At 44.3% G+C, this 14,707-nt stretch overlaps 1 protein-coding gene across 9 annotated transcripts in view; it reads right to left on the minus strand.

Moving 5' to 3' along the window:
* Window positions 1-14,707, minus strand: part of LOC135369050 (potassium channel subfamily T member 2-like) — a 189,355-nt gene that overhangs the window by 4,967 nt on the left and 169,681 nt on the right. For 6 of the 9 annotated variants that reach the window (XM_064602674.1, XM_064602673.1, XM_064602678.1 and 3 more), the window contains 9 exons: window positions 14,214-14,319; window positions 13,442-13,614; window positions 12,385-12,456; window positions 11,337-11,471; window positions 11,008-11,137; window positions 7,264-7,365; window positions 5,021-5,104; window positions 4,833-4,964; window positions 2,318-2,491 (listed from right to left, as the gene is read on the minus strand). In XM_064602674.1, the coding sequence (XP_064458744.1) occupies window positions 2,318-2,491; window positions 4,833-4,964; window positions 5,021-5,104; window positions 7,264-7,365; window positions 11,008-11,137; window positions 11,337-11,471; window positions 12,385-12,456; window positions 13,442-13,614; window positions 14,214-14,319 (1,108 nt within the window). The remainder of the gene's footprint in view (window positions 1-2,317; window positions 2,492-4,832; window positions 4,965-5,020; window positions 5,105-7,263; window positions 7,366-11,007; window positions 11,138-11,336; window positions 11,472-12,384; window positions 12,457-13,441; window positions 13,615-14,213; window positions 14,320-14,707) is intronic. The other 3 variants (XM_064602676.1, XM_064602675.1, XM_064602677.1) reach the window with 2 other exon arrangements.

Raw genomic sequence — 14,707 nt, forward strand, 5'->3', positions numbered from 1 at the left:
AATGTTTGTTTGTACGGAAAAGAGTAGTCGCGCACTGGACCTCTTTTGCTATGCACCTGCTGGACACCCGAGGAATATTCTGTGCGCCATAGCTGTCCGAAGAAGCGAGAAGGGCAGCACACGCCCCAGCTATAGGGCAATGCAACGAGACAGCCGAGCGAATTTTCAATGTGGAATAATATTCGTATCTCACTTTTCACCATTTTACTTTTCATTTTGATTTTTAATTGTCGTTGCACACTTCCAAGTGTAGAACATTTATGAAATAAAATAGAACGTCCTATATGTATGCGTATAGCTAAATATGGAGAGCAACGCACCTAAGAGCTTTTTTTTTTTTTTGCGTAATTCTTTTTAGAGGGAGCATCTGGAAACAGAGGGTTCTTCACGTTTATCCTACGCCCCAGGCGGAAGTTTACCTGGAGACGGCTATGCTATTCGCATTGAACAGGTCGTGTTTTAGGCGGAACGCAATGCTTCGATCTCCTTCCTTCTATTCGTATATAGTGTCCTTCGTAATATTATTCTTGCTGATTTGTTAGCATCTCGCGACACAGTGCCGGCTGCAATATGTCAATTTTTTATTTTATTATCTCGTTCGATTACAGTGGCTTAAGCGATGCAAACATTTTGTGAAAGAACGAACAACGCAAAACCGTTCTCTACGCCACTCCAGATAAACATGCAGCGACGTATTATTTTGAAGTTGAAGTCGTCGGATAAATATTCTTGCCTACAACGTGAGGACGTGCAGAAGCCCTCAAAAGCGTGCAGAAGAAAACATTGCCATGCAGCACAATGCAGGTCACACGCCACTGCTTTTGGACAGTGAGCTCGCAAGCATGAATCGAATTCTTTGTTAAGAGCACAGTATTCCTATCCAAAATGTGAGGTGAACATTTTCCGCTTGTATTCTCGAAATAGATAATTCCACGTATTACTTCGCAAAACAGCTATGATCAGAGTGACGCCAGCGATCCGTGGATTCGTTTTACCCGCCTCAAGGTGGGCCAATTTAAAGACACAAACCGCGCGCGACGACCTGTGTACTCAATTTGTGTCACGCCTCCAAGTTGCTCTTGTTTTCGACTGGGCTCTACGCCGTCTCCCTGGTATCAGTAAGTGTTTCCAACTGATGCACTTGAGGTCAGTGTAATAATAATAATAATAATAAAAAGTTAGTCCCGGCAGGCACCCGCGAGCGGGTTCTCATTCTCAAGCGACCCTCCGCACGCAGAGCTGTATACGGCAAAAGGGGATGAGTCACATTGAATACTCTAAACGCCATAAATGCTTCCGCGCACACAGCTCCCGTAGCGCCATATATCGACCGAGCTGAGTTTTCGGCGCAGATCACAGGAATTTCCGGGGAAGTAATAAAATATCCCCGGTAAATTCTGCGAGTACCGACCCGTGGTTTTATCTTCACACCCTTTCCACTGCTCACTATTTCTCTCTTATATAGGTACTCTTTACTGGGTACGTCCTTTTGACGCACTTCAGACGAGCGTCACATGTTTGTTTTCGAGGAAAGTCCCAAGAGATTCGTGGAGGAGGGGAGGGGGGCGAATGCATGGAGAAGGCACAAGTGCGGCATGCATCTAGCAGCATGCATGCAAGTCTAAAAGCAGCAAGATGTAGGTATCACAAGTGGAACCTGAAAGGCTCGGAGAGAGAACAATCACTAGTATCCCAAGCAGCTGAACATCTTGTTTCAATGTTGGCTGAATATCGGCAATACTGGTCCATAATGGACGAATGTTGGACCAGTATTCAGCCAATATTAGTCCCAGATGTTATGCTGCTTGGGGGCAAGCTCTCGGACCCCTTACGGAACCTACCGCGTATTCACACGAGCGATATTCCCACGGAACATTGTAATGGAAGTAAAAAAAGAAAGAAAAAGGAAAAATGCTCACGGGTCGGAAGTTTCATGTTAAGCATTCGCACGGTGCCATAATAACGGGGTCGGCGCACTGGGAACTTAGCAGACGCCACCATCGGTCTGCTATGGGATATCTAGTGGCGGCGCCGCAGGATAGAAGCCGCCGCCCCATGGTTAGAAGAGAAGAAAACGTTAAGCACTCGCGCCCAGCAGAAATGTACGACGTTTTGTTCACCCTCCACTGGAATATTCTGGGGAACGTCGCTCGCGTGAATAGACGGTTAGGGAAGAGGGATCCACTGACGCTATCCACCTTCTCTTAGCTATGGTGTACCTTCACCGAACAGCGCTAAATACGGCACAGAGAAGGTGAGAAAGGATGTGCAAGAGTGTTCGTGTAAGAGAAAGAGCCACTCCTTTTGACGATCTCACCTCGTGTGGGGATTGGACAAGTATTTTGGGAGGGAATGGCGGAATGTAAGGTGTTCGTTTAAACGATCCGATGAGCGGATAGCCCTCTGGACACTCGCACCGGATGCCTCTAGGATCAGTGCAGGTAGTGAGTCTGCTTGAGGCAGATCGTCGGATTTTCCCTGGTGTGTCATCCTGTTGGGGAAATGGCTCAGAACGTAATAGGAACTATGTCGTGGTGCCGTCTGTGGTCTCATCACCCGGATATATGTCCAAAGGTAACGTTATCGCATGGGTATCTATCTACCACACAGGTATCTTACGAAATTCAGTGCTCCGTGTACTAAGGGGCCTTGTACTCTAGCTTTTTGTTTCTTTTTGATATATTTTTTTAAAATTCTGGCCTTCGTTGCCCACAATTTACTTAATGTGACACTTTCAATGTGGCAATTTCAATGTGACACGCGCCATGCCAAATACTGATCTACTATGCGATTGTATAACCCTGAACCAAATTGTTTCTTTTTGTATCTTGCATATTTATGTGTTATTGATATACATTTTAATTATGCCGTCACAACCCTTCTGTAGTGTTTTGCATTGAGGGTACGAACAAATACAATAAAGGAGAAAGTTTTGTACGCGCGTACACGTGACACATCTGTTGGTAAATTTATAATCGACTCGTAACTTTTAAACATTTTACGTGTTTTTAAAGCCATCTTGTATGCGTCAAAAAACAAAAAAAAAGAAAAAAAGAACAGAAGGCTACAAATCATCAGCTTCTGGAACACCTTTGATTGAAATTTTGTACCATTCTTGATACGAATTAGTCTACATGATTCGTTCAAAGCGAAGTGAATCGTGTCATTGGATAGGCAACACTGTTCTTTTTAGGCCTGATCGACTGTAACGGGACCCTCCAATCACGAATACGCGCGCTTTCAGTGGACGTAGCCATAGAAACGAATACGTCATCCGCCGAGAACTCCTTCTAGAAAGGAAAAGTACACAAGCAATCTGGTGTAACATTCAAGTGGGAAGCATCACCTTTACTTTACTTGGTCTACTTCATTCGCTTCAAGCTCAAGGTGGTGCTTCCCACTTCAACTTCTAGCCGTTCTGTGTTTGAAATCGTTTACTGCAATTGCGCTTTATGTGACGAGTCAGAGGGGCCGAGTGTTTAGGATAATGGGGGTCGACACTGGGAGGTGGTCCAGGATTTAATCCCTAAACACGATATTAAACAGGCTTTATTTAGTCTAGAAGGCATTTGCTCTCTTCTATCTGCTTCAGCGAAGCACCGCAGACTGCAACTGAACATGTAACCACCTGCGACTGCCTGTGCAGTGGAAGGCGGTTCGATTCCATGGCTGCATGCAGTCGCTAAAATCGTGGTTTTGATATGAGGGACTGCAGCGACACGTCACATCCGGTAGCGCGTAGGACACTTTTAGTCTAGATGGTAGGCTATACGTATGCCACGTCACCTCAACTTCCGGTGAAGCGATACACAACCCAGTGTCACACTTGCCATCGTCGTCTGCTTTTTAAAACAGCGAACCGCATTGCATGCACACCGCAAACAGAATACGACATATTGAAAGCCTTCAACACTACGTCGATACAGAGTGTTCTACTGAGGGCAAACCGCGTGCTTGGGAACACCAAGAGTACTTCGTTATAACGAAGTTTTGTGGGAGAAGTTCAATGTTGCTGAAAATTTGATGAAGCGGAAGTGCCACGAAAACAGTGACTGTAGCTTCGGAAGCCTTAAGCCAAGAATTGAAGAGAGTTTTTGTGATGAACACGTTGGTAGCCTTTTTACGTATAGGTGTAAGAACAAAAGAAAAAGGTTTTGCCGGCTTTTATCGGCTCGCCCATCGCACTAAGCGGAGTCAGCTTGCAGTGAACTTTCCATAATCCGCTTCGAACGTGTGCAGTTCGGTCGGGACTCCTTCGAATAATGCGATAATTGAAAACGAACGATTCCTTTACGATGAAGGCTTACTGTAGCTATGCTCAGCTCAGAAAGACACCCAAATAAAATAAAAATTGAATGGTTGCCGTTGGTAGGAAAAGCGTGGTCTGCTCCTCAGTTATGAACCCTTTGTACACTGCAAGATTAGAAGAACACACAACAATCAACGCCAAGCAAAGCGACTACCTAGAAATAACATTATCATGCAGCAGCGTAAGTCATGTTACACTCAATGTATCTGTCAGTGTAGATGTAATAGTTCGTGTTATTGCTTGAAGTTGTGCTTAGAGTCGTGTTGTTACTCATTCCGTAGGCAATGTCTTTCAATCAATGTCTTTCAGTGCAAGAGCGTACAGATTGTCTCCTCGTTCTTTTCTGATCGGTGAAGAGCAAGTTATCGAGAATGCTATCACGTACAGGCTAGAGACAAATCGGCCCCTTTCTCACGAACCCCTAAAGACTGTGACCACTAGCTGCAACTCCAAACGGTGTAATTAGAAAGATACGATAAAATGACGCCTGTCTTATCTACTAGGTCTTAATCTGTCAACTCACCGTAGATCCTTCAGGGTTGGTGGTGTTCTGTGTTCGATATATCCCAATAGGAATCTCACAGGTGGATGAACACAGCTTTTGATAAAGACGGCCGTACGTCCGAATCCAAAGATCGTCTTTCGTAATTCTCATCTAATCCAAGAAATTTACCGTGTCAGAAGAAAACAACAGATGAACGATCAACTCACCGATGATAAATATCCCGAACCGGGAGCCTGGTCAACACCCAAGAGTAATCGAACGAAGGTGATCACATAATCTTTGACGAAGGCCTGAAATTATCGTAGGCAGCTTTAAAGGTCAATCTTGGCAGAACTTGTTCGTGACACTTGACTGACGTGCATGAAATTTATTCAGTTATGTTCATTTCTAATGAGTCTACAACGCGAAAAGTAGCTCGCATGCTACTTTTACATAAGTACAAACAAACAATTAACCTACGATGCAACGTCTGCAGCAAGTTCATGCAAGTTCAAGTTAAAATATACTTGACCAAATGATAAAAAACAGAGCAAAATACGAGGTTTCGCAAGTTTCCGTTTTCTTTTTAATATGACCAGTTTTAATTTCATGTAAGCCAAATGAAGAAGTCATATTTTGCGAGAATATAATGCGAGGTTTTAACCAATAAACATTAACGAAATGATAGGGCAAGTTAGCTGGTGTGTACTCAAAACAAGGAACTATTACCTTGAGCTTATAGGTACTGTAAAGCAGTCGAGCTGCTCTCTATTTATCTATTCGATGGCCTGAGCACTCAGAAGTCTTACGTCGCAGTGTTCGTCCATATTGCGCCCATAGTTTTTTTTTTAGAAAATTAAAATTAAGAAAATTAAAAGAAAATTAAAAGGCCCACATTTTGTCAAAGTTGCCACCAACTGCGCATTGCTCGTCGTAAAACCACATTGCAGCGCATAACACTGCATTTAAAACAAAAGAGACAACAAGAACAACTTTATTTTAAGATGATACGGGAGTTTCATCTAAAACAAAATAAGTTGGTTGCGTGTCGGCTATGTAGTCATCATGAGCAGCTAGAAAGCAAATCGGGAACATACATCACTGTTGCTTGACAAATTGGGGATTATTCCTACCAGGCGTCACACCGAGCCGTTTTATGACAGTGCCGTTTATTAAAAGAGAGTCTGGCTATTAGGAGGAGCCTACAAAAAGGGTGCACCTGTCAATCAAATTGAACGCTTTTCATTGGCTGAAGTTCCCATTGCGGGCTGCCAACATCCTCCATCTATCCTTCTGTTTTTTTTTTTTTTTTTGCTTTAGTCGTGACGACGCCCACTTCTGTGTGGCCAACAACGGCGAGCCGATCCTGCCATTACCCCCCCCCCCCACACACACACACGCACACACACAAATTTTCCCGAAAATGGCGGCGTAGCTTGTGGCGGCGAAGCGGGAATTTCACGATAATTTTCACAAATTACTTTAATTTTATTTCATAAGTGTATATTCTGTTGCAATTAGCTTGCAAATCACCCTTAAATTACGCTCCAGTGTCGACGTTTACGTCAAACGAATATATTTCGTCGTAAAGAGAGCGATTGCAAGCAAATAGCAAGAAAAACGCCATAGATGCCCAAAAATTTGCATTTTATGACAGATTTTTATGCATACACCTTTGCCCGTTGATTCAATTCTGCTACGTTCCACAGTTAAAATACGTATAATACCGGCAGTCTGTTCCAACAAGCGCTTCTGTCGGCAGATCAGTTCTGTTGGCAAGCAGTTCTGCTGTTCTGAGTTTTCCCGACATGCCGATCTCCGTCCAGATGGCGTCGATAGAAGTGGCCGCAAAATCCATTATGTTGGTAAGTCGCAAGGGAACATCCTATTCAATCCAATCCAGTTTCCCGAAAATGGCTGCACCCAGTGAACACAGGTGAAATAAAGCTTGGACAGCCTGGGATTAATAGCCAACTCTATTTGGGCTCGTGATTGGCCAGAGTGCTCAAAATGTGGGTGGAGCCTCGGGTATAGGAAGGTCCCATTAATGTCCAGATTCCCTTTTGTATACACGGCACTCTTTTATAACAATCTTACTTGCAAATTAAAATTATTTAGCGATCCCAGTCACATGTATATCATTTGTTCTGCTGAGTTTATAAGCAACAACTTGTTAAAATAAACTGAACTGAACTGAAACTACGCCGTCAACATAACCTGTCTGGTTGCTGCTTTACGGTACCTTTAATGAAGCGCAACTAAACACAACAATTAAGAGGACAGTCTCAAACCCAGCAATAATGCTTTAACGTCTGCAATGAAGAATCTAAGAACAAGAATGAGAAAAAAATGTTTTCCTTCTTGCTCTTAGTCTTATATTGTTAATTGTAAGGCTTCAAAAAAGCTTATTACGCCTTGATCTCAGTGAAAACAGCAATGCTTAATTGTGATACTCAATCTTTAAACCTACCTGATAAAGTAAGGTATCCAGCATGCTGGCGCTGAAAACATTACCAGCCGCAAATGGGAGTCGAAACATGTAGGAAATATGGGAACCACGGTCCCGTTCCCGCTGAAACGTTATGTCCAAAGTTATACCAGACGAATGAAAAGTTTTTTCTTCGTCTAGAATAAAAAAGAAAAATATGTACTGGTACTGGCAGCGCAGCGGGCAAGCCTAAGCTAAGGAAGTGCAGGATGCTTTCATCTTGTCCATCTAAGACAGGGTGTCAGTTGCAGACGCAGTTACGCTTCCCGAACAGGATATGCCACGGTATCCCAGCGTTCAAAATCCCAAATCTCAATATCCACAATACTAAAATCACAAATTGTAAAATCAAAGCTTATATAACTGCGAGCTCCGAGAACCACCGTATCACAAGGTAGGACATCACTGTGCAAAGTGTCAGTTTCGCGTGTTTTCGATGTTCGTCGAATTCGCTCTAGCGAATGAAATGTACAGACACACTGGAGCAATACAAAACGAAGCCAAGTTGGTTAGGTTATGGTCATGCACGAGGGACAATAATTTATTCAAGTTTCTTGACTACAGGTCTTGACTACAGCGCGTGTTCTAGGCGGAGCCAGCATTAGACTGTGTCGATTTAGGATTTTGAACATGTTGATTCTTAACTATGGGATATCGGGTTATCCCCATTGTCGGGAAAGCTAATTAAAGGGGAAGTAAAGTAAGTAAAGGGTGCCAAACTGCGGTTGCATATTTCAGTTTCGGTCTGACCAGAGTTTTATACAATGTTAGTTTGTTCGGTAACAATTAGCTCCGTGACTTCGCGTAGTCTTCACGGAATGCTGTTTCTTTCATGTTACATAGGTGTAAGTGCATTGTAGAGGCACCAAAAACTTTTAACCAATTTATTTAAAATTTAAATTAATTGTAATTTTAAATTTAAGCTTAATTTTTATCTAAATTAAATTAAATTTAAATTAATTTATATGTTCGAGGGTTGTATGCGTAATTATTTCTAGGTAATAGCAGTGATCCTATTACTCATTCGTAACAATATTGATCGACATTATTAGTACTCGCAATTATTAGTGAGAATTGTGACAGCCCCCTCAAATGTTTGCCCCCTGCCAGCCTTAAAGAACATTCATAGCGCTGCAAGCGCAGAATTGCCGGTGCAGCTTTCATCATGCGAACCAAAGATTGCAGCGGCAAAGAACAAACAAACATAGCAGCCATTAGTAGGGGGTGAGCCAACATCAACAAAGGCCAATTCCACTGGTACAATGCAACAAGATGCGTTGCTACGAAAGGATCCAATTCGTCAGCGAAAAACAGTCGTCCTCCAGCTGAGAACTTTGAGGAATTCGTTGCGTACACCCGGCCACCTAAGCGAGTCACTCACTCTTGTTTCGTCTCGCAAGATTTCATCTCGCTCGCTCTACCGTGGAGCGAGTTCATCTGTAACGTGTTCACCGCCCGGAATGAGCTTTCGGCCTACCTTTGGAGTTGGCCATTTGTCATGTAGAGCGCGCAGACTTTCATGCCCTTTCGTGCCTCTGCATGTGCTTCATTGTTCCGTACCTCCTCTACAAAAGAACACTTTTCGACTAGGTTTCTGACCAACCGCAGTGTAAGTGGGATACGTGTATGCTTACTCATCCTAAAGGTGCGGTCTCGAAGCTGGCCGAGGACACCGGCAACTTGGTGGAATATTAACGCAAGTTGCTTAGACACGTGCTCCTAAATGCCACCTAAAACACGTAGGAAGGGAGTTGCCTCAGGACAGAAGCCGCCGATGTTTCGAACAGAGACTGTTCTTCTTCTGGGCAACAAACCTAAACACGTAGACCGACAAGCATTGGGTGCACTGCTTGTTAAGAAACACCGCACTTAAAAAAATGCTTCAACGAGGAATGTTTAGGTTGTTCGTCTACTGCGACCGTGTCGTGTTATCGCACGTTATCGTGATGCTCTTCATATCGCGCTCTGTCCCTTATGTTATACCTGCGCTAACCCAGAAGTGACATTCCACAAGCTGATCATTGACTACCTGCGGCTTGCAGACGCCAGTACGCCTGCCCGTCAGTCACGAAACAGCGCTCTCTGATTGAACATATCAGTCTGACGTTTTCCCCGATTTCCAAAGAGAGAATTCCGCCATACTCTCGACATCCGGCGTCTTCACTTGCCATGCATTACGTCAAATCGCACAGAAACTACTATACTAATTCGCGTGGGATATGCGACGTTGTCGGCGCTGAACGAAGAGCAAAACGGCGCCGTAGTTTCGGAATCGACCAGGACGGTTGCGACAATCCCTTTTCAGCACAACTCGAGAACTAATCTGCCAGAAAGAAATCGGCTGGAAAAGGCATTTGCAACTGCACCAAGGCGAACAACCTCGTTGCTGAGTCCTACCAAGTTAAAGTGCAAGATGCACGGATAAAATGTTCGGTGTCCGTAGCTCAACGTTGTGCGTTCCTGAACCGTGCATATTGATCTGGTGTGCCACTATTAAGACCATGTGGCTGTTCCTGGGTACTGTCACGACTGGATTGAATCACTGTCCGAATGCAAAAGACCTCGCTATGTTTGTTTTATTCCATTTAAATACGACGAATAATCGTCCGTCGTTAATTTAGGCGCACAAAAACAGGAGGCAGGCCCATACAGGAGCGTGCTGTTGCATCGAATAAACCATAAAACTGTAGGACAGTGTCGGATTAATAGTGAGATTGTGCAGCAGTGACGTACCCAGCATTTCCAAAGAGTCTGAGAACCAAAAAGAATCATAATATGGAAACAGTACGTGTCCTGCCGCGTCTCGGACGACTGGCTGACACAAACGACCACGTGACTTCGTAGCCAATGGGCCGACGTAGCGGCGGTGAAACGACGGTTTCAGATTCTTGCACCATGTTAAATAGCTAGTTTGTTGGCGTTACATCGTTAAGTTTGTTAGTTGGCGCATTTTAGCAAATGGTTAGCGACTTCCTTGGGTGGTAGCCCAGCACAGATGTCCCGCGACTGTTGAGAGAACTGAGGGGATGACGGCTACCTGGTGAAGATTCATAGTGCAGGAAAACTTTGAGCTTGAGGAGGACACGTAAAAGACGCATTGTGCCGTCTTTTACGTGTCCTCAAGCTAGAGGTTTTCTTATACACTATGTCTCGTAACAGGGTTGTGCCATAAGGGATTACTTTTATGACCGGAACCGCTCGAGAGGCCTCACGATGGCGTGTACTAACTAGAATACTATACACTTTTGTCGTCTTCCCGGCAGTGGACCTCTCGACAGTGGCTGCATGAAAGAACTTTTAAAGTGACGTAAAAGACAGGAATACAACGAAACAGGGCCTCGTTGTTTTGACGAGAGCACGGCATAGAGTATAATGGTAGCAGCTGGGCAATCAGAGACTGCTGATCCCCGCCACTAGCAGGGGTAGATCCAGACCCTGGGTTTGGGGGGTTCTTTGTTGAAGCGCGTAGTAGGGGAGGTGCGAGAGAGAAATCCAATGTATAAAGTGACGTTTTGGTGAGGGGCGATCTCCTCTCCCCCCCAGCTCCCGATCGGCCACTAGCTGACTTTCTGCCATTTTCGAGAAATATATACGACGCTCAAGTTGCGCTGTTCAACGACTCCTGCTGTGGCCTGGGTACGCCACTGTGTTGTTATGGAAGGTGAGGGGGGTGCATGCAAGTGCATGAAGCAGGGCGGGGTTAAAAGCCAAAGCATTTGCCATTACCTGGTTGAGGAGGCTCACCTTCTCCATCTTGGAAAGGTGGAGGGCATACGTGTCAAAGGCCCGGAATTGCATGAACCTCATGTTACTGCTCTGGCTCAGCTCCGTAATAATGCGCACGCTCGGGAAAAACCTGAGAAAAGGAAAGATTCTCTGTGGGACAATAATTAAAGGTGCAGTCGCCTTCTACGAGGGATGCCACCTCGCTTTGCGAAGAAATATGTTCTTACTACACGCGCGTAGATTGTGTTTTTTGTTTGATTGATTGATTGTGATTTGTGTCTAGACTTTTACTTGGGCGCCAATTGGATACGTACGAATGTATTGCTTACTTGAACATGGTCTGTACCGCAACTATGGTGTTGCAATCTGCTAAGTAATCTTCTTCGGCAGAGTTTGAAGATTCTTTATTCACAACCACAACGCTATCAGCGAGGTTGATTCCAGCGCGTAAAAGGTCATCTAGGCTGAAACATAGAAACTGTCAGTTTTGTTTTGTGATATCACGACCACGCATATAGCGATTTGCAGCACTAACAGTGCATGTAAATATAGCACGTGTTATTAAGAAATTGTTGAAATGCAATAAAAGACCACCGACCCAACGTTAAAGAGACAGGGTTTGTATATTATCTCCATGTTCCTCCGAGTTGATAAACATTCATGAGCATATGGGGGAATGAGCCGAGGCGAGATCTATCTAGGGACAAACACAACACATTGAGCTTCCAAGAGCCTGAGGGACAAAATCAACAAGTAGTTCACTTAAACGAAACAACTCTTTTTTCTCGCTCTAGTGTTCCACCCACAAACGCGTTTTGGAGTAGCCAGTCCTGACTGGATCGGGACGAACCTCTCCATATTTTTTTTCCATATCCAATCCAATCCAATCCAATCCAGCTCAGTAAAAAGGTGCTTACGCACCGTTGTTTAAGTATATAATTCACGTTTTGCATTCATTGGCTTTTTCGTGAATAACTTGTGGATACATGAGCATGACAGCGCGCTTAACTGAAAAAAAAAAAAGTAACAAATTTAGCTGCGCAGCTACCGATCGCTGGTTTGTCTCTTATCCGATTGGGAAATTCAATTTAGAAAAGATACTCGAAAAATCGGCAGTGCGCAAAGTGATAAAACTGGCGGCGCGAGCCACGCCTGCTGTCGTGACACGTTATTGTGAGAAGAGCTTTCCATTTGCCCTCGAAAGTCCGTCTGCAACATTAGATGACGTGGTGCTAAAATTTGTGGATTTCTGGAGACGTTTGCTGGACAACGTCGAGAAAAGAAGCAGCGTCATGGAGAGGAATGCAAGACCACGAACCAAAGAACGGTTAAAAAAAAAAAAAAAGAGCGTTAAGTACGACGGTGGATGCTACTTACTCATCTATGGAACCCGGCATCCAATAGACTAACGGAAAGCAAGATATGGCATCCAGGAAGGCAGCGTGAGGTCTGCGTAAGCGAATAATGCGATCATTGTTTTGAGTTTGAAAAGATTGCTCCATTATAAAACAGTGTTAGTTATAGAGATATTTATGTGGAGCTCCTCCCTTTGCGGTGGAAAAGAAATCAAGTCCTACACTCTTAAAAATGAACTTCACCTCATAGCACGCTCCTAGCCAACCATTATCTCGAATGATATCGTTATCTGCCCTGATTTGTTGAAAACGGGGGGGCGTACGCCATTTCTGTGACACTTATGCTGTTCATAATTGTCACAGAAAAGGCGTACGCCCCGTGATTTCAACAAATCAGGGCAGATAACGATATCATTCGAGATAATGGTTGGCTAGGAGCGTGCTATGCGGTGAAGTTCATTTTTAAGAGTGTACATACACCTACACGAGTGGCATCAATTCAAGCACCAGACATGACGCGGTACCTTTGCTTGTAGGGAGGGATGTACACTACTCAGGGCCGGTTCAAGCATCGGTTCCACAACAACACCAATCTTATATGTTTTCATATTTATCACTTGTCTCAGCTCAAGCGTGTACTCCCATCTGCTACAAAAAAACTCCGACTGACCCGATGTGTCATCACCAGGTGCTCGAATCGCGGCCACAACTCGCGCGTAATTATGATTTTGATTGGGCGTTTCGAAACAATTTACTGAGGCTGTGACGCCCCAAACTCTTCAGGAATAATGTAAAAGACGACTGCTCAATGTGAGAGTGTATTCCAAGTTTTACAGCAAATCCGATGGGAGGCGCTTAAAAAGTCTCCATCACCGTGAATACTGAAACGGCTGTGACGTCACGGGCCAGTCAGGCAGATAGATCACGTGCTTACGAGAAACATCAGGGCCCCTCCGACGTGAGTATTTAACGAGGGATTTGTATATTTCCAACTACGACACGCAGAATACTCTGGACCGCAGTACAATGGCGCGCATGCCTCCCAACCACTGTAATGATTGATTGGTGGCCATACGTACGTCCTTTCTAGAAGAAGAACGATGGGTCGAAGGCTATGTAAACTATGGAAATGGGCTCTGAGTGGCACGATGAAATTGTATATCCCTTTGCTGGCAAAATCCGCTGCCAAAATGACGCACCGGTTGGGCCAGTTGTACTGCTTCGCATTGTGGAATTCGCAATGTGGGCATTGCTGAAATACAAAACCAAAACAACTTGTGATAATATCACAAAAATGCGGATGTTCAATCATTATCGTAAAAGTAATCGAAAGCTGCAATTTTTGTAGAATTTAGAATTTTCATCGCGTGCATCGTTTGGAACATTGCCTTCGCAGCGTTCTTTTCCCCCTAAATCCTAATATCTGGCCAACATTTTTGTGTCCGTGTTAGCGCCACGAAGCAACTGGGACTCTGAGCGGCCTACACAAATTGAAAACATGGGGAAAGGGCAGCAGGGGGTTAGTGTGCGTTCTGGGACGACTTCAAGGGGAATTGTGTCGACATTCGTCTGGAAAGTCTGCCGGAAAAATCCCAAGGAAAGCCTCAGAGAGCACAGCCGGTTGGTAGGATTCGAACCCAGCACCTCCCAGTCTTCAGCACGACCTTGGCTATGACAGGTGCTTTTACCCTCTCGGCCAAACCGCTAGTGAAGTAATTTGCGTTACACACGTACGCATAAAAGAAATAAAGCGCACACAACGGGCTAAGTAACAAAACATCTCCTCTTGTACGTTTCCACGATGCTATGTTTGTTATATCGTCACGAAAGCAGATGGACGAGAAAACATACCTGAGCTAGCTGCATGCAGCAGAGGGGCTTCTTTTCTTTTAATAAATAACAAAGAGTTGGGCTAACTCCTATATAGGGGGTCACAGGAGGAAATCCTTTTACAATCCTAGAAAGAAAAGAAGACGACGACGAGCAGTTAAAACAGAACGCTTATTGTGGACATAAATATTTGGACAAGCATTAAGAGACCCAAAACATGCCTAGCAGACACAGTATGCAAGTGCACCTTCTATGATTCGCATAGCTGTAAGCAGCTGTATAGACAGCGCACTAAACTCCAGCCAAGTCATTCCCCGACTAAATCATACGCCTTCATAGAGCCATCTAATCTGCATGCCATTGAAAGCTGGATATTATGTTACCAATATTACCGAGTATCATATTATATTATTAAAATATAGTTTCCAAAATATAAGTTACGTTACGTTATTTCCTGATTCCAGGAAGCATTACGTAAACATGTGTGTGATCTGGTTCTCGCCTGGCAACAGTGC

Source organism: Ornithodoros turicata, chromosome 9 (assembly GCF_037126465.1).
Source record: "Ornithodoros turicata isolate Travis chromosome 9, ASM3712646v1, whole genome shotgun sequence".
NCBI lineage: Eukaryota > Metazoa > Arthropoda > Arachnida > Ixodida > Argasidae > Ornithodoros > Ornithodoros turicata.